The sequence below is a fragment of the Bombina bombina genome, chromosome 3, assembly GCF_027579735.1.
Source record: "Bombina bombina isolate aBomBom1 chromosome 3, aBomBom1.pri, whole genome shotgun sequence".
Classification (NCBI taxonomy): domain Eukaryota; kingdom Metazoa; phylum Chordata; class Amphibia; order Anura; family Bombinatoridae; genus Bombina; species Bombina bombina.
In genome coordinates this window covers 1,274,158,787-1,274,185,328 of record NC_069501.1, presented here as the reverse complement: position 1 = coordinate 1,274,185,328, position 26,542 = coordinate 1,274,158,787, and the positions used below count along the sequence as shown (strand labels likewise).

The window sequence follows — 26,542 nt, the reverse complement described above, 5'->3', positions numbered from 1 at the left end:
TTTCTAGCAAATTCCATCCCTAGAAAAATATTTTAACTGCACATACCTTATTGCAGGAAAACCTGCACGCTATTCCCCCTCTGAAGTTACCTCACTCCTCAGAATATGTGAGAACAGCAAAGGATCTTAGTTACTTCTGCTAAGATCATAGAAAACGCAGGTAGATTCTTCTTCTAAATGCTGGCTGAGATAAACAGTACACTCAGGTACCATTTAAAATACACAAAACTTTTGATTGAATAAATCAAGTATAAAACACCACAGTCCTCTTACGACCTCCATCTTAGTTAAGAGTTGCAAGAGAATGACTGGATCTTGGCAGTGAGGGGAGGAGCCTATATAGCAGCTCTGCTGTGGGTGATCATCCTTGCAACTTCCTGTTGGGAAGGAGAATATCCCACAAAGTAATGGATGATCCGTGGACTGGAAACACTACAAGAGAAAAAAGACTGCACTTTCCCTTTCATGCTGCCCGACAGGACAGCCACACGCAGGGTTCAGAGGTCCATTGGGTCCCTCCTGAAGTCCTGCAAAAGATGAAGCCCGAGTTAAATGCAGCATAGGCCATCACAGAAAGGCCAGCACTCACAGTATGGGAGGCGCACAGTGAGAATTATGTCCCACAAGTTCCCATTGCCTTTAAAGCCACCAAATGCCTTCTTTTTTACTGATGAGACTGATCTGGTCTAGGCTACACCCCTAGCACCAAAGTCACCGCACCTCAGTGGCACCACTTTAAAAAAATAAACTCTTGATTGAAGAATCTAAACACCTCACTATACCTCTTCCTATCACTAACACGGGCAAGAGAATGACTGGAGTGGGAGAAGCTATATATACACAGCTCTGCTGTGGTGCTCTTTGCCTCCTCCTGCTGACCAGGAGGCGATATCCCACAAGGATGAAATCTGTGGACTCGTATCTTGTAAAAAAACATAGCACTTACCTCATATGACTGCCTGACAGCAAAGGCAGTTCACCAGGTTTGAGGGGTCCTATCCCCCACATGGACCTGTGAAGAAAAAGAAATTCCTGAATAAATATTCCTCAGGTTTTCAGGGTTAGGGCAGCAATAATATATGGGAGGCGCAGTGAGAATTATGTCCCACAAGTTCCCATTGCTCTAAAGCCACCCCTGCTCTACTGAAGTGATTGATATGGACTACTGCTACACCCCAGAACAAAGCAGCACAATCTTGTACTACTTAGTAAAAGATTCTTCAATCAAGAGTTAAAAAAAAAAAAAAAAAAAAAAAATTAATACCTAAGTTTACCACTTCCTTGCCCTAACGTAGGCAAAGAGAATGACTGGGGTGGGATAGAAGGGAGGTGATATTTAACAGCTTTGCTGTGGTGCTCTTTGCCGCCTCTTGCTGAGCAGGAGTGATATTCCAACAGTAATTAATGATGATCCGTGGACTCATCGTGTCATTAGAAAGAAAGTCTTAACCCTCAGGGTCTAAAAGGAGGAATTTTAACCAACACAGTGCTTGAGCCTTCTTCCCTAGAAGGGAAAAAGCACTTACCTGAGGAGCTTCAGGGCAGACACCACATCTCAGGTCTGACAGATCCAGACTGACAGGGACCTGAAGATGAAAGAAAAGCAGGAGTAACCAACCCTGGTTAGCATAAATTGTTGGAGGAAAAAGCAAGGACTACCCAGCCGTCCTCCCAACAGCTAATAGCCAAAATAACTACTAAAGAGGATTTACATGGACACAGCATTTCCCCAATCCTCCTTACTTGCAGGGAAACTGGACTTAAAACAACTTTCACACCTCCATGATATACACAGGCAAAGAATGACTGGGGGGATTATGTGAAGTAGGAGGGATACTTAAGCTTTGCTGGGGTGTATGCTGCCTGCTGGTGGCCAGGAGCTGAATTCCACAGTAATTGAATGGAATCATGGACCTCTCCATGCCATTAGAAAGAAAAATATTAAGAGCACCAATCTTCGCACAACTCCTAGATATATGAAGGCCAAGAATGATTGGGTATTATGGGAAGTGGGAGGGATACTTAAAGCAGTATTGCATTCCCACTAGTAATTAAAAATGCATTTGTGGGCTCTCAATGCAATTTAAAGAAAAATATTTTTTAAATTAAAGTGATCAAACTAGATTTTTCTTTGCCATGAATGTCTTGTAGATCCATTTATATAGCCCATTGTAACAATGTATATAGTTTTGCTTATTTTTAATTTTGCAGATTTTTCAAATCCTAACCAAGCCCCCAAACTTAACTGTTATACCATCTACCAGACTCCTGGTTGCGTAATGGGTCTTTACATATGCAGGGGAAGAGGGTCTGCTCTTCCATATTTCTCAGCCCCTTTCAGTGAGTGTCAGCATAACATTACACTGCTAAACTGGGAGCTCTTAGTTTTTAAAAGATTTTATATCAGTATCTGCATATTCTTTTTATAGTAGATTACACAGTTATATGTAAATTAGTGTGTACGATCCCCATTAACTCTTGAGTTGCTGTTATCTTTGCACTGCTATTTCTATAACTGTTATAAATATTGTTGCAATCAAGACCACTAAAGAAAGACTGAAAAAGTTTGTGTGGTTTTTGCTTTATAGAGAAACTCCAACTTTGGAAAAGAGTGAAGCCCAAAGCAGATTGCCCCAGTGGAATCAGGAACAGATATTAAAAACAAGCATCAAATGTTTATGGTTAAGGTACTTTGGGTTCATAAGAAAATGCGCTGTGCAGCATTCCATCGTGTATCCAGGCTATATCTTTCTTATGAAATACAGTACATGCACACACGGGTCACTAGAGCATGATGCACTGGTCAAAATACTCTTGTCACAAGATAATCGGGAAGGTTAAGTATCTTAACACATGCAAAATAAGTGACTTTCTCGGTTCCCTACTTAGGAGCTGCAAGAGGGTTGCAAACACCATGTAAAATATTAGAGCAGTTCATTTATACATACTAACACCCTTGATAGACAATATATGTTGCTCCCCCACACCACTCAAGGAAATACAAAGTTTTGCTTTTTTTTTTTTTTACTAGAAAAATTAGTTTGCAACTACAGCATGACAGACAGCTTGGAGACCACACTCACCTTACAGATACTGCATTAATACAACAGGAGGCTGTTTAGGCACAAAGACCATTAATACAAGAAAGTGGCTGTATAGAAAAAAAAAAAAAAAAAAGTGGAAAGCCACTAATACCCGATAAATGCATTAAAACGGTCAGTAAAGCTTCCTGTTTAATGTCTCTGATCTACTAGCCCAGAACATCTTGGGCCTCAACGGCACTAAGAGCCACACATGAGACAATCATCCCGGTTCTCCAGTGAACAAACCATAGCAGCCTTGTTCTTTTCTTTCTCCTCCTGTGTGGCTGTGCCATTTACCAAAGTCCTTATCCTTTAGCTTCTCCTTATTAAGAGTGAACTGGATTGGGTTAGCAGCGGCCTTGTCCCTCAGATAATACATTCCAGTTTTCAAACCCTAAAAAATAAAATCAAAGCATAGAGAGAAGTTTTGTTGCCACAATCCCTTTCCTTGTCTCAATAAAAAGACATGAAACCCAAAATGTTTGTCATGATTTAGGTAGAACATAGAAGTAAACTGGAAAGTAGTTTAAAATTGTATTATCCTAAATGTTCTTCATTCTCTTTATATCATTTATTGAAGGAGCATCAATGCACTACTGGTCTTTAACTGCTCACATAAGTGAGTCAATGACAATATATATATGCAGCCACCAATCAGCAGCTAGAACCTAAGTTTCTTTGCTGCTACTGAGTTTTCCTAGATAAACATTTCAGAAGATAACTGAAGCAAATTAAATATAAGTACATTGGAAAGTTGTTTAAAATGGTATGCTGTCTAAAGGTCTTCTATTAATGAATGTCTGAATTTACTGTCCCTTTAACCATCGTTCGATAGTTAACCCACTAACACTACTTTTACTGGAGCAATAACGGATGCAACCATAAAGTGGTACAGGCCATGATTAAGGCTCAAGGAAATGAAAATGATAAAGCTTCCTGCCATGCAAGAATCTGATAAAACAAATATGGCTATGTGAAAAATAAAAAATATGAAAAAAGGCAATTTTGCTTTTTCTGAAGAGACTGTAGCTATATAGGAATTTGTTTACTACTTTTCTTGAGCAATTGAAATTTCTAACTTATAATTTTATCACATGCTTCCTTTGATAATCATTTAAAAAAAAAAAAGGGACAAGACAATTCATAGAGCATCACAAAAAACAACCTTGATTACCATCAAATGTGCCTCATTCTCTAGATATCCTTTCTTGAAGGAGCAAAATGCAGCAGCGGGATCTAGTTCGAACGCATTGAGTAAGCCAAATGACATAGGAGCAGCAATGCCGATTGGAGGCTGAACATCTGACCTAGCCTACTCTAGGTATGCTTTTAGACAAAAAGATACTAAGAGAATGAAGTAAACTAGACAAGTAAAATTGGGATGTGTAAAATTGAAATGCTTAGAATATTTGAAAGGAAAGTGTTTCATGTCCTTTTAAGACTCTTATTGTGAACAAAATGTGTTAATGCAGCAGTGTGCATGAACCGACTTCGCATGGTCCAGCAATCCAATAAACACTTAAAGGGACATCACTTATTTTTTCTTTGCATAAATGTCTTTGTAGATGATTTAGCCCATAAAGTTTTGTTTTTTTAAATTTCGTTTTGCTTATTTTTAAATAACATTGCTCTGATTTTCAGACTAAGCCCCAAAGTTTTAGGAGAATACAGACAGATACCTTCTCCAGCTTGCTCCTGTTTGTGTAAAGTGTCTTTTTCATATGCCAAAGGGGGAAGGGGGGGGGGGGTGTCCTTATTATCACCTTGCAGTGGGCTTGCCAGTTAACTTTTAAAAAGAGCTAAACTGAGAGCTTCGAAGTTTTTAAACTGTTTTATACTGTAATTTTGATATCAGTATCTGTGCATCTTATTCTTTATAGTAGTGTCTATTACATGCAGTTATATGAAAATTGGTGTATACTGTCCCTTTAACATGACTAAGCATACTGCATATCATTATTGCTATAAAACAATGCAAGTTGTATGAAGCAGAAAACTGCAAAGGGTGCTTATTTATCAGTGACTTCACAACAGAAGCAAATGCTTAATATTTAGTGTAACATGCTGTATTTTAATGCAATACACAAAGCCTTAATAAGTTTAACAAGTATCCAAAAATTGAATAAGTAAGATCGGACACCAAACTCCTAAAACAGCTGCTTAGCCTTGTACAAAATCTAGGGAGAGAAATAGAATCTATATCTATTATATACACTTTGGCCCATGGGTTTGTTGAAACATAAATCATGCTGTACTGGACTTTACCTGCTTCCACCCGTAGAAGTGCATACTGGCTCAGCTTGCATAGTTGGGCTCTGCCACATGAATATTCAGCGACTGACTCTGGTCTATGAAGGCCCCTCTATCTGCTGCCATTTGGATTAACATTTTCTGAGATATCTCCCACACAGTTTTATACAGCTCCTTCAAATCAGCAGGAATCTCAGGAACATATCGGTAGTTAAAATATATTAAACTAGTTCATGATAATGCATCAGATATTTCAAACCAATTAACAGATTAACACATTTCTCCCAGCCATAGAATATTTCTCCCCCAGTAGTAGTAGAGTTAAGGACATAAAACACCAAAATATTCACTCATGTTTCAGATATCAGACAGTTGATAGACTATTTCTAAGTTAGACACTACCGTCACTTTATATGTTCTAAGTTAGTTAGACACTACCATCACTTTATATATTCTAAGTTAGACACTACTGTCACTTTATATATTCTAAGTTAGACCACTACCGTCACTTTATATATTCTAAGTTAGACACTACCGTCACTTTATATATTCTACTTTCTGTTTGGCACCCGCAAGAAAAAGCAGAGACAACACCTTGAATACAAGATAGCTATAACCATGCTAGGATCAAACTTTCTGGCAGCAAAGGGGACAACAGCACAATTAGCCTTCACAAAAAAAGCAACTTACCTGAATGGAACCATTGAGAGAAATGATTCTGATTTTTCATCTCTTCATTCCACAAGCCCCTTTCTGTTAGGTCTTTCAGTAAATGTGGGTTCACAATCTGACAAAAAGAAAACCAGAAGCCCCCAGTGTAAGCAAAAATGATTAAAGCCTTGCAGTACCAAAGAAACACATTTGGCCATTTACTAAATCTCACCTGAAACTCTCCTGATAGTACCCTGCGTGTGTAGATATTGCTGGTATAGGGCTCTATTGACTCATTGTTACCCAATATTTGTGCAGTGGAAGCTGTGGGCATAGGTGCCATCAACAAGCTGTTTCTAATACCGTATCTGAAATAAAAATGGAAGCCTAAGCCAAGTCTTAATTTTAATGGGAAAAAGGCAAACTACACATCTTTAGATTGCAACAATTCTATATTAACCACTTTACATGCTCATTATAAAGCACACAATAGAAATTATAGAATATTCACAATGGTGCTTATTTTAGTGGCAGCACTTAATTGTAGACAGAAAAACAAAATGTATGCTTGCCTGATAAATTTCTTTCCGGATTTGGCAAATACACAACGTCAATTACTAGTGGGAATATCACTCCGGCCAGCAGGAGGCAGCAAAGAGAACCACAGCAAAGCTGATAAGTGTCACTCCCCTACCCACAATCCCCAGACAGTCGACTGAAGGAAATTGGAAAAAAGGAACAGAAACTTAAGACAGTTATTTTTTTACTAAACCTCCGGCACCTTTACACCTTTTAAGTGTGGGGTCGTGACTCACCATATCCGGAAAGAAATGTATTAGGTAAGCATAAATTTTGTTTCTTTCCCTAAGATATGGTGAGCTCACACCGTCAATTATAGTGGGAACCAATACCCAAGCTAGAGGGACACAGATGACTAGGGAGGGAGAACAGGCAGACCTAAAACAGAAGGCACCACTGCTTGAATAACCTTACTCCCAAAGGAAAGCCTCAACCGAGGCAAAAACAGAATTTATGTTTACCTGATAAATTACTTTTCTCCAACGGTGTGTCCCGGTCCACCGGCGTCATCCTACTTGTGGATATTCTCTTCCCCAACAGGAAATGGCAAGAGCCCAGCAAAGCTGGTCACATGATCCCTCCTAGGCTCCCGCCTACCCCAGTCATTCGACCGACGTTAAGGAGGAATATTTGCATAGGAGAAACCATATGGTCACGTGGTGACTGTAGTTAAAGAAAATAAAATATCAGACCTGATTAAAAAACCAGGGCGGGCCGTGGACCGGACACACACCGTTGGGAGAAAGTAATTTATCAGGTAAACATAAATTCTGTTTTCTCCAACATAGGTGTGTCCGGTCCACGGCGTCATCCTTAACTTGTGGGAACCAATACCAAAGCTTTAGGACACGGATGAAGGGAGGGAGCCAAATCAGGTCACCTAAATGGAAGGCACCACGGCTTGCAAAACCTTTCTCCCAAAAATAGCCCTCAGAAGAAGCAAAAGTATCAAACTTGTAAAATTTGGTAAAAGTGTGCAGTGAAGACCAAGTCGCTGCCCTACATATCTGATCAAACAGAAGCCTCGTTCTTGAAGGCCCATGTGGAAGCCACAGCCCCTAGTGGAATGAGCTGTGATTCGTTCGGGAGGCTGCCGTCCGGCAGTCTCGTAAGCCAATCTGATGATGCTTTTAATCCAAAAAGAGAGAGAGGTAGAAGTTGCTTTTTGGACCTCTCCTTTTACCGGAAACAAACAACAAACAAGGAAGATGTTTGTCTAAAATCCTTTGTAGCATCTAAATAGAATTTTAGAGCTCGAACAACATCCAAATTGTTGCAAACAAACGTTCCTTCTTTGAAACTGGTTTCGGACACAGAGAAGGTACGATAATCTCCTGGTTAATGTTTTTGTTAGAAAACAACTTTCGGAAGAAAACCAGGTTTAGTACGTAAAACCACCTTATCTGCATGGAACACCCAGATAAGGAGGAGAACACTGCAGAGCAGTATAATTCTGAAACTCTTCTAGCAGAAGAAATTGCAACTAAAAACAAAACTTTCCAAGATAATAAACTTAATATCAACGGAATGTAAGGGTTCAAACGGAACCCCCTGAAGAACTGAAAGAACTAAGTGAGACCTCCAAGGAGGAGTCAAAGGTTTGTAAACAGGCTTAATTCTAACCAGAGCCTGAACAAAGGCTTGAACATCTGGCACAGCTGCCAGCTTTTTGTGAAGTAACACAGGACAAGGCAGAAATCTGTCCCTTCAGGGAACTTGCAGGATAATCCTTTTTCCAATCCTTCTTGAAGGAAGGATAGAATCGTTAGGAATCTTAACCTTGTCACAAGGGAATCCTTTAGATTCACACCAACAGATATATTTTTTCCAATTTTGTGGTAAATCTTTCTAGTTACAGGCTTTCTGGCCTGAACAAGAGTATCGATAACAGAATCTGAGAACCCTCGCTTCGATAAGATCAAGCGTTCAATCTCCAAGCAGTCAGCTGGAGTGAAACCAGATTCGGATGTTCGAACGGACCCTGAACAAGGTCTCGTCTCAAAGGTAGCTTCCAAGGTGGAGCCGATGACATATTCACCAGATCTGGCATACCAAGTCCTGCGTGGCCACGCAGGAGCTATCAAGATCACCGACGCCCTCTCCTGATTGATCCTGGCTACCAGCCTGGGGATGAGAGGAAACGGCGGGAAACACATAAGCTAGTTTGAAGGTCCAAGGTGCTACTAGTGCATCCACTAGAGCCGCTTGGGATCCCTGGATCTGGACCCCGTAGCAAGGAACTTTGAAGTTCTGACGAGAGGGCCATCAGATCCATGTCTGGGAATGCCCCACAGCTGAGTGACTTGGGCAAAGATTTCCGGATGGAGTTCCCACTCCCCCGGATGCCAATGTCTGACCGACTCAGAAAATCCGCTTCCCAATTTTCCCACTCCTGGGATGTGGATAGCAGACAGGTGGCAGGAGTGAGACTCCGCCCATAGAATGATTTGGTCACTTCTTCCATCGCTAGGGAACTCCTTGTTTCCCCCTGATAGTTGATGTACGCAACAAGTTGTCATGTTGTCTGATTGAAACCGTATGAACTTGGCCCTCGCTAGCTGAGGCCAAGCCTTGAGAGCATTGAATATCGCTCTCAGTTCCAGAATATTTATCGGTAGAAGAGATTCTTCCCGAGACCAAAGACCCCTGAGCTTTCAGGGATCCCCAGACCGCGCCCCAGCCCATCAGACTGGCGTCGGTCCGTGACAATGACCCCACTCTGGTCTGCGGAATGTCATCCCTTGTGACAGGTTTGTCCAGGGACAGCCCCCAACGGAGTGAGTCTCTGGTCCTCTGATTTACTTTGTATCTTCGGAGGACAAGTCTGTATAGTCCCCATTCCACTGACTGAGCATGCACAGTTGTAATGGTCTTAGATGAATTGCGCGCAAAAGGAACTATGTCCATTGCCGCTACCAATCAAAACCGATCACTTCCATGCACTGCGCTATGGAAGGAAGAGGAACGGAATGAAGTATCCGACAAGAGTCTAGAAGTTTTGTTTTTCTGCCTCTGTCAGAAAAATCCTCATTTCTAAGGAGTCTATTATTGTTCCCAAGAAGGGAACCCTTGTTGACGGAGATAGAGAACTCTTTTCCACGTTCACTTTCCATCCGTGAGATCTGAGAAAGGCCAGGACAATGTCCGTGTGAGCCTTTGCTTGAGGAAGGGACGACGCTTGAATCAGAATGTCGTCCAAGTAAGGTACTACAGCAATGCCCCTTGGTCTTAGCACAGCTAGAAGGGACCCTAGTACCTTTGTGAAAATCCTTGGAGCAGTGGCTAATCCGAAAGGAAGCGCCCACGAACTGGTAATGCTTGTCCAGGAATGCGAACCTTAGGAACCGATGATGTTCCTTGTGGATAGGAATATGTCAGATAGCCATCCTTTAAATCACCGTGGTCATGAATTGACCTTCCTGGATGGAAGGAAGAATAGTTCGAAATGGTTTCCATCTTGAACGATGGAACCTTGAGAAACTTGTTTAAGATCTTGAGATCTAAGATTGGTCTGAACGTTCCCTCTTTTTTTGGGAACTATGAACAGATTGGAGTAGAACCCCATCCCTTGTTCTCTTAATGGAACAGGATGAATCACTCCCATTTTTAACAGGTCTTCATACACAATGATAAGAATGCCTGTCTTTTTATGTGGTCTGAAGACAACTGAGACCTGTGGAACCTCCCCCTTGGGGGAAGCCCCTTGAATTCCAGAAGATAACAAACCCAGAATTCTTAGCCGCTAACCTAGCCAATTGCAAAGTGGCGTCTAGGGTGAAAGAATTAGCCAATTTGAGAGCAATTGATTCTGTCCATAATCTCCTCATTAAGGAGGAGAATCACTATCGACCGCTTCTATCAGCCTCATCGAACCAGAAACATGCGGCTGTAGCGACAGGGACAATGCATGAAATTGGCTGTAGAAGGTAACCCTGCTGAACAAACATCTTTTTAAGTAAACCTTCTAATTTTTTTATCCATAGGATCTTTGAAAGCACAACTATACTCTTATGGGTATAGTTGTGCGTTTGTTTAAAGTGGAAACCGCTCCCCTCGACCTTTGGGGGACTGTCTGCCATAAGTCCTTTCTGGGGTCGACCATAGTAAACAATTTTTTAAATATGGGGGGGGAGGGACGAAGGAATTCCGGCCTTTCCCATTCTTTATTAACAATGTCCGCCACCCGCTTGGTATAGGAAAAGCTTCTGGGAGCCCCCGGGACCTCTAGGAACTTGTCCATTTTACATAATTTTTCTGGTATGACCAACTTGTCACAATCATCCAGAGTGGATAATACCTCCTTAAGCAGAATGCGGAGATGTTACCAACATAAATTTAAACGTAATCACAATCAGGTTCAGCTTGTTGAGAAATGTTCCCTGAATCAGTAATTTCTCCCTCAGACAAAACCTCCCTTGGCCCCATCAGACTGGGTTAGGGGCCCTTCAGAACCATTATTATCAGCGTCGTCAGGCTCTTCAGTATCTAAAACAGAGCAGTCGCGCTTACGGCTGATAAGTGTTCATTTTGGCTAAAATGTTTGACAGAATTATCCATTACAGCCGTTAATTGTTGCATAGTAAGGAGTATTGGCGCGCTAGATGTACTAGGGGCCTCTGATGTGGGCATGACTCGTGTAGACGAAGGAGGGAATGATGCAGTACCATGCTTACTCCCCTCACTTGAGGAATCATCTTGGGCCAATCATTGTCATTGTCACATAAAATCACATTTATTTAAATGATAGGAATTCTGGCTTCCCCACATTCAGAACACAGTCTATCTGGTAGTTCAGACATGTTAAACAGGCATAAACTTGATAACAAAGTACAAAAAACGTTTTAAAATAAAACCGTTACTGTCACTTTAAATTTTAAACTGAACACACTTTATTACTGCAATTGCGAAAAAACATGAAGGAATTGTTCAAAATTCACCAAATTTTCACCACAGTGTCATAAAGCCTTAAAAGTATTGCACACCAAATTTGGAAGCTTTAACCCTTAAAATAACGGAACCGGAGCCGTTTTTAACTTTAACCCCTTTACAGTCCCTGGTATCTGCTTTGCTGAGACCCAACCAAGCCCAAAGGGGAATACGATACCAAATGACGCCTTCAGAAAGTCTTTTCTAAGTATCAGAGCTCCTCTCACATGCGACTGCATGTCATGCCACTCAAAAACAAGTGCGCAACACCGGCGCGAAAATGAGGCTCTGCCTATGATTAGGGAAAGCCCCTAGAGAATAAGGTGTCTAAAACAGTGCCTGCCGATATTAATATATCAAAAATACCCAGATTAAATGATTCCTCAAGGCTAAATATGTGTTAATAATGAATCGATTTAGCCCAGAAAAAGTTCTACAGTCTTAATAAGCCTTGTGAAGCCACTTATTTACGATCTTAATAAACTTGGCTTACCGGATCCCATAGGGAAAATGACAGCTTCCCAGCATTACATCGTCTTGTTAGAATGTGTCATACCTCAAGCAGCAAGAGACTGCTCACTGTTCCCCCAACTGAAGTTTAATTGCTCTCAACAGCTCCTGTGTGGAACAGCCATGGATTTTAGTGACGGTTGCTAAAATTCATTTTCCTCATACCAAACAGAAATCTTCATCTCTTTTCTGTTTCTGAGTAAATAGTACATACCAGCACTATTTCAAAATAAACAAACTCTTGATTGAATAATAAAAAACTAACAGTTAAACACTAAAAAAACTCTAAGCCATCATCCCGTGGAGATTGTGCCTGTACAACGGCAAAAGAGAATGACTGGGGTAGGCGGAGCCTAGGAGGGATCATGTGACCAGCTTTGCTGGGCTCTTTGCCCATTTCCTGTTGGGGAAGAGAATATCCCACAAGTAAGGATGACGCCGTGGACCGGACACACCTATGTGGAGAAAGTATCAAATTGTTAAAAATGTATGCAGAGAGGACCAAGTTGCAGCCTTGCAAATCTGTTCCACAGATGCTTCATTTTGAAAGCCCAAGACGAAACCACCCTAGGGGAAATGAGCCGTTATTCTCTCAGGAGGCTGCTGTCAAGCAGTCTCATAAGCAAAACGGATCATACGGATCAGAAACCACCTTAAGAAGAAACCCAATTTAGTACGAAGAACCGCCTTAGCATGAAAGATAAGGCAAATCACACTGCAAGACCTGATAGTTACAAGACTCTCCGTGCAGAAGAAATAGCAATAAGAAACAAAACCTTCCAGATACTTTATATATGTGAATGTAATGGCTCAAACGGAGCATCGCTGCAAAGCTTTAAGAACCTAGGTTAAGGATCCAAGAGGAGCAACAGACACGAGTGCCTGACGAAAGGATTGATCATCTGGCACATCCACCAAATACTTATATACTACAAAATAGATATGGGCTAACAATCCTGTCCCTCCAAACCTTCCTGGAGAAAAGAAAATCCTAGCAATCCTGACCCGCCTACAAGAATATCCCTTAGATTTGAACTAACTTGTATTTACGCCCATACCTTATGGTAAATCTTGCTAATAACAGGCTTGTGAGCTGAATCATGGTCTCAATGACCGACTCAGAAAAAACACGCTTAGACAGAACTAAGCATTCAATCTTCAGAGAAAATGAGTTGGATGAAGAAATGGACCCCCGAGTTAGGTCATTCCTATGAGGCAGCCCTAGGTCTGCATACCAGATCCTGCAAGGCCACGCAGGAGCTATTAGAATTACCAACGCTTTCTACTGTTTGATACGAGCAATGACTCGTGGATGGAGGGCAAAACTGAGGAAAACAGGTATGCCAGACTGAAATCCCAAGGTGCCCCAGAGCATCTGTCAGCGCGGCCTGTGGATCTAATCAACCTTGAACCCGTACCTTGGAAGGCTTGGCATTCTGCCAAGACGCCATCAGATCCAACTCTGGCATTCCCCACATTAGAGGGTTAACCTGAATAACACCTTCGGATGAAGTGCCCCACATCCCCGGGGATGAAATGTCCGTTTTCTGCTCAGGAAGTCAACTTCCCAGTTGCCACACCTGGAATGTGGATGGGCAGATAAATTGTGAGCTTCCTTCCACTGAATAAGTCCGAGCCACCTCCTTCATGGCTAAGGAACTCTGAGTTCCTCCCTGGTGGATGATGTAAACCACTGAGGTGATAGTCTGACTGGAACCTGATAACCTGGCTAAGGACAACTGAGGCCAAGCTATCAGCATTGTAAAATCGCTCTTAACTCCAAGATATTTATGGGGAGAGCAGACTCCTCCCCGAGTCCATAGTCCCTGTGCCTTTAACGAGAGTACCAGACTGCTCCCCAGCCCAGATTCGTGGTTACAAATCAACCCAGGAAGGTTTCCGGAAGCATGTGCCCCGAGCAGATGCTACTGAAAAAAACCACCATGGGAGTGTCTCGGGGTCGACTGATCTAGACTACTCCAGATTTGAATGGTCCCTGTTCCATTGTCTGAGCATGCATAACTGCAGAGCTCTCAAAGGGGAATCAAGCAAAGGGAATGATGTCTATGAAGGCGACCATCAGACCAATTACCTCCATACATTAGTCTACTGTACGGCCATCAGTGACTCAAAGAGGCAAGAATTTTTGATTTTCTTACCCTCGGGGAACCATAATAGATTACCTATGGAAATTTTTCTAAGAAAACCACCCTTGTAGCTGGAACACAAGGGAACACTTCAAGATTCAGTTTCCATCCATGGGAACGTAGAAAGACAAGATCTCTGTATGAGAGAGTTTGCCTTGTTGAAAAAGATAGCACCTTAACCAAGATGTTGTCCAGGTAGGGTGCCACTGCAATTCCGAGCTCTGAACACAACCAAGAGAGCCCCCAGAACCTTTGAAAAAATTTTGGAGAGCAGTAGCAGGCTAAAAAACGGAAGAGCCACAAACTGAAAGTATTTGTCTAGAAAGGCGAATCTTCAGGTACTTTATGATCCCTGTGGATGGGAACATGAAAATACGCATACTTCAGGGTCTGTTAGTCATGAAACTGATCCTCTTGTACCAAGGGAAGAAAGGACCGAATGGTTTCCATTTTGAAAGAATGGCACCCTGAGAAATTTGTTTAGATGCCCAAGTCTAGAATAGGACGAAAAGTTCCCTCTTTTTGGGAACCACAAACAGATTTGAATAAAATCCCCAGACCCTGTTCCCTTACGGGAACCGGAACCATCATCCCCCAGGTAAGAAAAGGTCCCGAACACAATTCAAGAATGCCTCTATCTGGTATGCAGATATCTTGAGAGAAGAAACATGCCCCAGGGAGGGAAAGACCTGAATTCTATTTTGTAAACCCGGAGACATGTCCACCAGCCCAAGATCTGTGACATCTCATACCCCAAGCTAGATAATACAGAGAATGTTTGCCCCCCCCCCTTGATCCTAGTCCCAGACAGGGAGCAAACCCTTCAGTGCTGACTTAGACTCAGCTGCGGGTTTCTTTGATTGCTTCCCCTTGTTCCAAGACTGATTGGGCTTTCAAGACAACTTGGACTGTTCCTGCTTGGAAGAGGAAGACTTTCCTTAGGAGTTACGAAGGGAACGAAAATTACTTTGACGTCCTTCTAGGTCTATTCTTGTCTTGTGGTAGAAAAGACCCTTTTGCACTAGTAATGTCAGATTATTTCTGCCAAACAAGTTTTTTCCCTTGTAAGGAAGAGCTAAAGCTTGGACTTAGAAGTAACATCCACTGACCAAGATTTCAGCCCACAATGCCCTACGAGCAAGCAGAGAAGCCAGATATCTTGGCTCCTAGTTTTAATAACTTGCATGGTAGCATCAGAAATAAAGGATTGGCTAGCTTGAGCCTTAATCCTGTCTTGGATCTCCAAGGAGTTTCTACTAGAAGAGACTCCAACAAAGCATTGTACCAAAGCATCGTACCAATAAGATACCGCATTAGACACTGTGGCAATACAAACGGCCGGTTGCAACTTAAGGGCTTAATGAACATACATTTTCTTCAAATAAGCCTCCATCGTTTTGTCATAGGATCCTTAAAGAGAAACTGTACCCAAAGATTCAGATTGAGCTATGAAATTTTAAGCAACTTTCTAATTTACTCCTATTATCAAATTTTCTTCATTCTCTTGGTATCTTTATTTGAAATGCAAGAAAGTTTAGATGCCGACCCATTTTTGATGAACAACCTGGGTTGTCCTTGCGCTGATTGGTGGATAAATTCATCCACCAATAAAAAAGTGCTGTCCAGAGTTCTGAAACCAAAAAGCTTAGATGCTTTCTTTTTCAAATAATGATAGCAAGAGAAGGAAGAAATATTAATAGGAGTAAATTAGAAAGTTGCTTAAAATTGCATGCTCTCTGAATTACAAAAGAAAAAATTTGGGTACAGTGTCCCTTTAAGAGCAGCTCTCCTCTATAGGAATAGTAGTTCTTAGCCAGAGTAGAAATGGCCCCTTCTACTTTAGGCACTGTACGCCATTAATCTTTGATGGAGTCAACAACAGGAAACATTTTTAAAAACAGGAGATGGGAAAACTATCCCTGGCTTCTCCCATACCAATAATCTCCGTAGAACGGTCAGGAACATTAAAAGTATTAAGTTACTTGATTTTTTTAGGGTTGACAGGCAGGTCGGAGTCGTCCAAAGTAGCCAAAACCTCCTTTAATAAACAAAAGGTGTTCAAGCCTAAATCCAAAGGTTACAACTTCAGCATCAAGTGAAGGAATGATACTGTCCGAATCTGAGATTTCACCCTCAGAAGCTACGGACTTATCCTCAGACTTATGAGGAAGAGCAACCAGAGTAGCTGGAGATGGCACAGGACCCTTACTACCCGAGTCTAATATTCCTCTTGCGTTTTCCCTTTAACATAGGAAAGCAGACAAGCCGCTGAAGATACTGTGCAGCAATTTCTGCAGAGAAATAAACTCCAGGAGATTGAGAGGAGCCGCAGGGCACTGCATGTCACACCATTGAAGCTGGGGACGATTGAGGAGAAAGCTGTGCATTGCCTGAACAGCATCATCCTGGGAGACATTCGGCTCAGAGAGCAACAATTTTATTAAGCAGTGTTTTATTTAAGCATGTAGAACAGAATTGCATGGGCAAAACAATTTGCGCCTCCAGGCACAGTAAACATTTAGACAAGTAAACAGTCTTGCTACATTATCCATGACTCTTCCCTTTAAACGCTTGACTTTATTTTTTAAAGGGACAGTATTAGATTTTCTTTGTTTTGAAGAGGTTACAGCCCTTTTAATGCACAGCCTCTCAAAATCAGGAATAATGGGACAGCTAAACAAAAATTATTAACAGGAACCTCTACACCTTAGCTTCTACTGAGGTGTCTTACCAGCTTCCTAACGTCAAAGCTTTGATTCCCCTAGCACAGCAGCCTGAGACACTTATGCATAAGAAGACTAGCAATGTCAGAAGAAACCGCTCCGCTAACATCTAAAAGTGGAAAGTGCGGGTCACATGACCGTCCAGCCAGCAACAATTGCAAGCGTGCCAGAAAAAAAAAAAAAAAGCCGCAGTTTTAGGATACTAGGCATCAAACAAAAAAAAAACAAAAAAAATGTATGGGATGGTAAAATCACTTATTTCTAAAGTGAAGCAAACCGTTACTCCCACAGAATGCTCTGCAATAGTTTAACACCTACCCTCAATAAAGAGCCATGAATTAAAAGGTTAGATTTCACATTAACCCCTTAGTCTCCACAAATGAACCAGTGCCTGCCCCCTGCCAGTAGATATCCCAACCCAAGGATATACAATGTCCCCAGAAATTGCAGTCCTAAGTGTAATGTCTCCAAACTAGAAGACAAAGCACTTAACTGCACTCCAGCTGTCAGGCAGGACAACAGCTTACAAGATGCAAAGAGAATGATTGGGATTGTGGGTAGGGGGAGTGACACTTAGTTTTGCTGTGGTGCTCTTTGCCTGCTCCTGCTGGACAGGAGTGATATTCCCACTAGTAATTGATGACGTTGTGGACTCACCATCTCTTAGGAAAGAAAAGTAAATAAGGTGCATAATGTACTCACTTAGCAATTTTCTCTTTTAAACGTGCCCAGTCACAAAGGTCTGTGGGTGTCACATTCCACATATCATACTGCAGTACCTAAAGAAAGACAGTAGAAGCAATATTTAAACAAGTTATTGCTGTAACACTTTATGCAGATAATACGGCAACCAGACTTTATTTACATTGATTTATCCCATAGCAGTGGTTAATACATCCATTACTAACAAATTTGTAGTGCAATTGGCATGTTGGCACTTACTCCTTTGCTAACTGGGCATCCTTCATAGGTCTCATAAGGACCAAGCTCTTTGGCCAAGTCGCAGCTTGCCTCCAATGCAGCATAATAAATAGTTTCAAATATCTGCTTGTTCAGTAACTGAGCTGCCTCACTCTCAAAGGGGTATCTCATGAGGATGAAGGCATCTGCCAAGCCCTGAACTCCAATACCAATGGGACGGTGCTTCTTGTTAGAGTATTCAGCCTGTATAATGAGAAAGTTTAAGTCAGCACTGTGATGATAATGATAGAGATAGAGATGATGATAATGATAGAGATAGAGATGATGATAATGATAGAGATAGAGATGATGATAATGATAGAGATAGAGATGATGATAATGATAGAGATAGAGATATTATTTTTTTTACATTCTGGTCTAAAAGCCTGAATTTAGACAGCATCTAATCCAATTGTTTGCCAATTTATAGGCTATATATAATTCAACTACTTACCTCTGGTACTGGGTAGAAGTTGACCTCAATAATTTTATTCAGGTTTTTCACAATAACTTTGGTTACAGCTGCCAGCTTCTTGAAATCATAGGTGCGATCAGGAGTCACGTACATATTTAGGGCTAGAGAGGCCAAATTACATACAGCAACCTGCAGAGGTACAATAATCAAAGATTTAAAATAGCCAATGAGATGTCTTATAAAGTCAGCCGTGTTCATTCTTTTGAAGATTTACATTTGTTTTATCTGGATGGCCAGTACAGATAGATTATGGAACACCAATGTACCTAGAGTAATATAGAATAGATGTGAATTCTTAGATAAAAGTACAACTGTAGCAGCAGGTACATGATTAAGATATAGATCTTATACAGTTAACACAAGTTAACTAGATTATAAAATAAGTCCTGGTCCCACCATATTCACTACACTTATTTCACTGAACAAATATGTAATATTTGGAGGATCACCCACCTCATTGGCACTGGTGTACTCCACAATCTCGGTGCACAAGTTACTGCACTTAATGGTTCCCAGGTTCTGCTGGTTGCTCTTACGGTTGCAGGAGTCCTTGTAGAGCATATAGGGGGTTCCAGTTTCTGTTTGAGACTCTATAATAGCGTACCAGACTGCCTGGGCTTTAACCACTTTGCGAGCACGCCCCTCTTTCTCATACCTGACAAAAAAAAAAAAAAAAAAAAAAAAAAATCAGTACACGTTCATTGATGCTACTTGGAAGTAGTTATATGCAACTGCATTAGAGTATGTTCTGAGAATGGATAGTGCACATAGTCCCTGAAGGGAAATCCCAAAAATTAGATCTTACCTTTCATACAGCTCCTCGAACTTCTCTCCCCAGACTTCTTCCAGGCCTGGGCACTCATGGGGGCACATTAGGGACCAGTCCTGGAAGGTAACAGAGATTAAGGAGCTGCTTGTACAGGAGGTTTAGTAAGTGGCTGAAAAGTTTACATGCATATGTTATTTTTTTAACTATAACCAGTAAGTTTCACTGAACAGAAGATCTGTTTTACAAGAAATGCTATATAAAGGACTAGCATTTATTAATTTGAATCTGTTGCTCACTCCTTCAGGAAAAACTCACTTGATTGGCTTCCACACGTTTCATAAATAGATCAGGAATCCATAAGGCATAAAACAGGTCTCTGGCTCGTTGCTCCTCCTTTCCAGTGTTTTTCTTCAGATCCAGAAAATCAAATATATCAAAATGCCAGGGCTCTAAATAGATGGCAAAAGCACCAGGTCGCTGTAGAGAGATACAAGTAAAACAGCCGAGCTGTTAAGCACCTGGGTCTTGCAATAGTTAAGAAAACAAGTCTTAACTAGCAATATCAAACTCACTAAAGAGCTACACAGACCACACAATCCCCTAAGTGTTTAAAACAGGAATTTTTGTTTCGGCACATCTTCGACTAGCTACCCCACTATATTTTCAATGCATCATCGCATTTTGTCAGCAACTTAGGATTTGAGGACCCTGCTACCAAATAAAAACATGTGGAGTACAAATACATTTATCTTAAAGAATCCCAAAACCATCTGATTCAGATAGACGTAACATAGGGCATGCAATCTTAAACAACTTTCTATTACCAAATTGTATTTGTTCTCTTGGTAGCTTGTTAAAAAAGCAGGGATGTAAGCTTAGGAGCACTATATGGCCACACCATTTCTGCCATATATTGCTTAAGACGCTTACCTAGGTATCTAAACAAATACCATGGTAATAAAGCAAATTTGATTTTAGAAGTACATGTTTAAATAGTATGCTCTGAAGCACAAGATTTGAGTTCTCTATACCTTTAAAAGATAAAACTTCTTACACCAATTCTAGCACTACTGCAACAAATAAAATACCAAACGTACCCGTTTTGTAAGACTTGGTCAAATCTAATGCACATTTTTAAGTTATCAACTAATGATTTTTGTAATGAGTAATCAATACTAAAGTAATTATGGTAAACTGACCATTAAACCAAATTATTTAAAAAAAAATACCCCCACACAAAAAGTAATCATTTGGGAAGCAAATATACAAACCTTATTGCCACCTTGATCCACATAACGAGCTGTATTGTTGTACACCCGCAGCATTGGTACCAGACCATTTGAGTTACCATTTGTCTGTTTAAAAAGAAAAGAGCTAGTCTGAGACAGGCCAGACAAATAGAAAATAAAGGTTTGCCCTTGTTAGACATGATCACACCAACTCAAGATTCACGTAAGGCAGGTTTACCACATTTATGGGTTCTCTTTGGACATGAGAGTCCATTACACAAAAGGTCACGTGGTCTTGTAACCAAATTAGTACACCTCATTAAAGGGAACCTCCATCCTTTTGAAGTGGAGATAGGCAGGACTTTGATTTGCACTACATGACCTACACCAGGGCTGGTCAACTCCTGTCCTAATCACCAACAGCCCTGATTTTAAGGATTCCCTCTCCAGTAAGAAAGCATCAGAACTTGTTTTTTTGCAGGGAGAAGAAAAAAAAAAAAAAAAAAAAAAAAAACACACACCACATAGGACTTGGTCAGGACTGGCCAACTCCAGTCCTAAAGCACTTACACCCACTGGATGTAGTTTTGTATATGCAAAATATTGAATTTAACAGTGGCTGACATGGTCACTAAGCACCCAATGCCATTAGTGTGGATAACCACCATGTATCAGCCAACACACAATTAACCCTGTGTTCCAATTTAATTCTGCGAGGTATAGAATGCACACCTAAATACACATGGGCAAAGCTAAGACAATGGAGGTGGATTAGTTATATGGCCCAAAAGTCAAGGATCTGTGGTATTTTCATCCACAACACTAAGACAATAGCTAGCTGAGAATGGGAGCATCAAAGGATTCGGTTAATTAGAATGAATACACAAAGTATTTGTATTGAGACACTTAACATGTGAAAATGGTGTGATCAATAAAAATTTTTTTTTTTTTACACATTACCGATTGAAATATTTATCCAGAGTTGTTTTAACAGGCATCTAAGTGACTGCCACATTTGGACCCGGTGACATCCCTTAGACCCACACACTAGGAAGTACAGGGACACTAAATAGAGTAAATAAAAACCCTCAAATCTCAGCTTCCTTAACTCCTTCAAACCCCCAAAATTACATGAAATGTATGTGTTTAATACCATAAACCTACGTTGAAAGTGGCAAAAGGTGATGCTTATTCAGTGCATTTTAGTGAATGTTTAGTAACATTTGCGAGCTGTGTAAGGCCCAGTCGATAGACTGGATTCTCTATAAGGTGACAAATAGTTAGAGATGATAACTTATGACAAAATACTTAGGTATGCGAGTAAACTCTAGGGATTCATGTGCAATACAAAGGTTAGCACTGTTAATGTATCCATATAACTGACACTAGCAATTCTGTAGTTAGCCACTAGGGCATGTGATCACTTTGGTGAAAGTGCAACTTCTTTACCTTATGGCTTATTTTTTAAATAGTAAATAAATAAAATGTGTATAGCATTTCCCTTAGTCACTGAATTCTGGGTATTTAACCACCATTGGTATAAAGTGCTATTAGCATGTTCAGTAAAATTCAGTGCTATGCATTTTAAAGTTAAAGGGACAGGAAACACCAACATTTTATGTCATGATTTGGACAGAACATACAATTTTAAACAGCTTTCAAATTTACTTCTGTTATAAAATTTGCTTCAGTCTCTCGTTTTGCTTTGCTGAAGGAGAGCATTGCACTACTAGCAGCTAGCTGATAAATCTAGTTACCCAATCACATGAGACAAGTGTGTGCAGGCACCAATCAGCAGCTAGCTCCCACTAATGTAGGATATGTGCATATACTTTCAACAAGGGATAACAAGAGAACAAAGCACATTTAAAAATACAAATGAATTAAAAAAAAAAAAAAAGTCTCTTTAAATTACATCCTCTATCTAAATCCTGCATGTTTTTTGCTTTTCCTACCCCTTTAAGTCTGTGCCTTTGGGAGGACACGCGCTATATTTTACTGCACACAGGTATTTAACACTTACCCCAGCAATGTAACTACCGGTGGCTCTAATACAGCTAACTGCTAGACCAATACCCCCAGCAGATTTGGAGATCAGAGCACACTGCTTTAGCGAGTCATAAATTCCTTCAATGCTGTCATCTTTCATACAGAGCAGGAAACAGCTAAGGGAACAAAATACATATTACAATATTTCACTGAGATTTATAAAATAAACCCAGATGCATAAGTTCTTATTTTATGCAATGCGATTTCTGTAGTGAACATTTTTCTGCAGGTCATTTCAAAATAATGAAGTTCAATTTTAAATTAGGCGATTACACTTAAATCACTAGCTCAATTGCAATGAGTTTATTAAATTACTTTATTCTCCATATAAAGTTTAATTATTACAGCAGCTGAAAAAGGCATTGCAAATTAACTGCAGAGAAAATATATAAGTTTATAAAATGTCTAAATAATAAATCTGATTCCTCTGATCTTGGTCTAGCACCACAATTAAAAAGGTGCACTGCTCACAAGAACATCATACATCCAGAATTCAGCTTTGTAGACCAGGAAAGGCTAGGGTTGAAAATAAATCCCTAACGGCCGATCAATGCATTGCTGCTTTACAAAGCAGTTCTGATTATTTTCTTCAAACAGGGCTTCACTCTGGCTGCAATCTTAAAAACTTAGTGCAACCAGGACAAAAGTAGTTTAAAGAGCACAGCCTGATGTGGAGCAGCATTGTCAGTGCTAAAAGTCCCTGCAGGATTCCTGTTCTTTCTACAGACATGCTGCATTTTCTGCAATTACAATTCAGATCACTCAGATCAGAACTGCAGCAACATCCAATAATGCAGTAAAATGCATAAAATGCAGAAATAAGGTTTATTCAGGTACTGTTCAGCAGTGAAGTTGTAACTTGCAGATACTGCATAATGCAGGCTATAATGGAGATTAAACCAAGATCACATACCTGGAGAGCTGAGGCCGGTTTGTGCCAGCATTGAAGAGTGTAGGAGAGGCATGGGTGAACCACTTCTCAGACAGCAAGTTATAGGTTTCTATAGCAGCCTCTATGTCAGTCTTGTGGATACCAACTGATACACGCATCAGCATGTGTTGGGGACGCTCAGCCACTGTACAAAGAGACAAGTATTACATGATTCAGTCACAGAGCAGTTACACAAAACAAAAGAATCCAAGTAGGAATCAGTCTTAATTTTAGTCACTAATAAAACCAAAATTTAACCCATAGGTTGCCCTAGGGAAGGATCACATTCAAATGAATGTAAATTTTCATGAATCAGTGCCCAGTTTTTAAAAATACTATAAAAACAGGGGCACTTTCATTCATGAAAGTTTACATTGCAGCGTATTTTAGAAATTCTTTAAGCATTCAATCTCCAAGCATTCAGCTTCAGAGAGAAACTAGATTTGGGTGAAGGAAGGGCCCTTGAATCAGAAGGTCCTTCCTCAACGTCAGTCTCCAAGGCAGCAGAGATGCCATCTCCACCAGATCTGCATACAAAATCCTGTGAGGCCAGGCCGGTGCAATGAGGATCACTGAGGCTCTGTCCTGTTTGATTCTAGCAATTACCTGAGGAAGAAAAACAAACGGAGGAAATAGGTATGCTAGACTGAAGTCCATGGATCACCTTAATTACTAATGAGATATTCACCTCCTGGTCAGCAGGAGGCGGCAAAGAGCACCACAGCAGAGCTGTTAAATAGCTCCTCCCTTCCCTACCACTCGTCATTCGACAGAAATTAAAAGGGACAGTCTAGTATAAATTAAAACTCATTCAGATAGGACTTAATTTTAATCAACTTTCCAATTTACTTTTATCATCAAATTTGCTTTTTTCTCTTGGTATTTTTAGTTTAAACTAAACCTAGGTAGGCTCATATGCTAATTTCTAAGCCTTTGAGGGCTGCCCCTTATCACATGCTTTTTAAATCTCTTTTCAACACAAAGACAGAAAGTACACATGGGCCATATAGAATGCATAACTGTTCAGGCACAGGGGGTTATTTAAGATTTAGCACAACACAATGCTAAATTTAAGACAATAGGTAATAGTCAGTGTCATGTGACCAGGGGGCTGGAAGGTGGTTCCTAGATACAAGGTAATCACAGAGGTAAAAAGTATATTAATATAACGTATGCAAAACTGGGGAATAGGTAATAAAGGGATTATCTATCTTTTAAAACAACAACAATTCTATGGTAGACTGTCCCTTTAAAGAAAGAAAGGAAAAGCCAAGGTGCAGAGGTGTCTGAAGTTTATAATAACCAACCTGTCTTATAAGAACAGGGTGGGCCGTGGACTCATCGTGTCAAAAAAGAAATACATCAGGTAAGCATAAATTCTTTTTTAAGACACAATGAGTCCACGGATCATCTTAATTACTAATGGGATCCAATACCCAAGCTAGAGTACACAGATGATACGGGAGGGACAAGACGGAGCACCGAAACGGAAGGCACCACTGCTTGAAGAACCCGTCTCCCAATAACGGCCACAGCTGAGGCAAAAGTGTCAAATTTGTAGAATTTTGAAAAAGTGTGCAGAGGGGACCAAGTTGCAGCCTTGCAAATCTGTTCCACCGAAACTTCATTTTTGAATGCCCATAAGGAAGCAACAGCCCTCGTGCAATGGGCCGTAATCTTCTCGGGAGGCTGCTGTCCAGCAGTCTCATATACAAAAACGTATGATACTCTTCAGCCAAAAAGAAAGAGAAGTAGCCGTAGCTTTCTGTCCTACATTTTCCTGAGAAAACCACAAATAAGACTGATCAAAGTCCTTCGTCGCCTGCAGGTAAAACTTTAAAGCACAGACCACATCCAAATTGTGCAAAAGTCGTTCCTTCTGAGAAGAAGGATTAGGACACAGAGGAACAACAATCTCCTGATTAATGTTCAGATCAGAAACAACCTTAGGAAGAAATCCTAGTTTTGTATGTAAAACCACCTTATCTGAATGGAAAATAAAATAAGGAGACTCATACTGCAAAGCGGAGAGCTCTGATACTCTACAAGCAGAAGAAATAGCAGCAAGAAATAAAACTTTCCAAGATAACAACTTAATATCTAAGGAATGCATAGGCTCAAACGGAGCCCTTTGAAGAACTTTGAGAACTAAATTAAGACTCCATGGAGGAGTAACTGGTTTGAAGACAGGCCTGATCCTGACCAAGGCCTGACAAAATGAATGTACATTAGGATATCCGCCAGACGTTTGTAACAAAATGGATAAGGCAGAGATTTGACCCTTTAGGGAACTCATCGATAAACCCTTCTCCAAACCTTCTTGGAGAAAAGACAAAATTCTAGGAATCCTAACTCTGCTCCATGAGTAGCCCTTGGATTCACACCAAATCTTATGGTAAATCTTTCTAGTCACAGGCTTACAAGCCTGAATCATGGTCTCTACGAACAAATCAGAAAATTCCAGCTTGGATTAAATTAAGCGTTCAATCTCCAAGCAGTCAGCTTCAGAGAGAAACTAGATTTGGGTGAAGGAAGGGCCCTTGAATCCGAAGGTCCTTCCTCAACGGAAGTCTCCAAGGCGGCAGAGATGCTGTCTCCCATCAGATCTGCATACCAAATCCTGCGAGGCCAGGCCGGTGCAATGAGGATCAACGAGGCCTTCTCCCGTTTGATTCAAGCAATTACATGAGGAAGAAAAACAGGAAATAGGTATGCTAGACTGAAGTTCCAAGGAACAGCCAGAGTATCTATCAGTTCTGCCTGGGTGTCCCTGACCCGTATCTTGGGAGCTTGGCATTCTGTCGGGATGCCATGAGATCCAATTCTGGCTGACCCCACTTGAGAATAAGGTTGGAGAACATATCCGGATGGAGCTCCCACTACCCCTGATGAAAAGTCTGCCTGCTCAAGAAATCCGCCTCCCAGTTGTCCACCCCTGGGATGTGGATTGCTGATAGGCAACAAGTTAGCCTCCGCCCATTGGATTATTTTCGTTACCTCTCATCGCTAAGGAACTCCTCGTTCCTCCCCGATTGATGTAAGCCACTGAAGTGATGTTGTCTGACTGGAACCTGATAAACTGGAGCATGGCTGAGGCCAGGCGAGCATTGTAGATCACGCTCAGTTCTAGAATGTTTATAGGAGGAACAGACTCTGAGTCCAGACTCCGAGCCTTTAGGGAGCCCCAGACTGCTCCCCACCCCAGAAGGCTGGCGTCTGTTGTCACAATCACCCAAGATGGTCTGCGAAAGCAGGTTCCC

General features: G+C 40.9%; 1 protein-coding gene across 1 annotated transcript in view; it reads right to left on the bottom strand.

Moving 5' to 3' along the window:
• Positions 1 to 3,303: 3,303 nt before the first annotated feature.
• The window catches only part of RRM1 (ribonucleotide reductase catalytic subunit M1), a 43,424-nt gene continuing 20,185 nt past the window's right edge, over positions 3,304 to 26,542 (bottom strand). Inside the window, exons 7-19 of the mRNA XM_053705664.1 lie at positions 23,265 to 23,427; positions 22,326 to 22,467; positions 20,345 to 20,428; positions 19,389 to 19,550; positions 19,110 to 19,189; positions 18,758 to 18,959; positions 18,284 to 18,433; positions 17,812 to 18,033; positions 17,572 to 17,648; positions 6,217 to 6,352; positions 6,024 to 6,120; positions 3,943 to 4,052; positions 3,304 to 3,477 (exon numbers count right to left, since the gene is read on the bottom strand). Coding sequence (XP_053561639.1) covers positions 3,304 to 3,477; positions 3,943 to 4,052; positions 6,024 to 6,120; positions 6,217 to 6,352; positions 17,572 to 17,648; positions 17,812 to 18,033; positions 18,284 to 18,433; positions 18,758 to 18,959; positions 19,110 to 19,189; positions 19,389 to 19,550; positions 20,345 to 20,428; positions 22,326 to 22,467; positions 23,265 to 23,427 — 1,799 coding nt within the window. The remainder of the gene's footprint in view (positions 3,478 to 3,942; positions 4,053 to 6,023; positions 6,121 to 6,216; positions 6,353 to 17,571; positions 17,649 to 17,811; positions 18,034 to 18,283; positions 18,434 to 18,757; positions 18,960 to 19,109; positions 19,190 to 19,388; positions 19,551 to 20,344; positions 20,429 to 22,325; positions 22,468 to 23,264; positions 23,428 to 26,542) is intronic.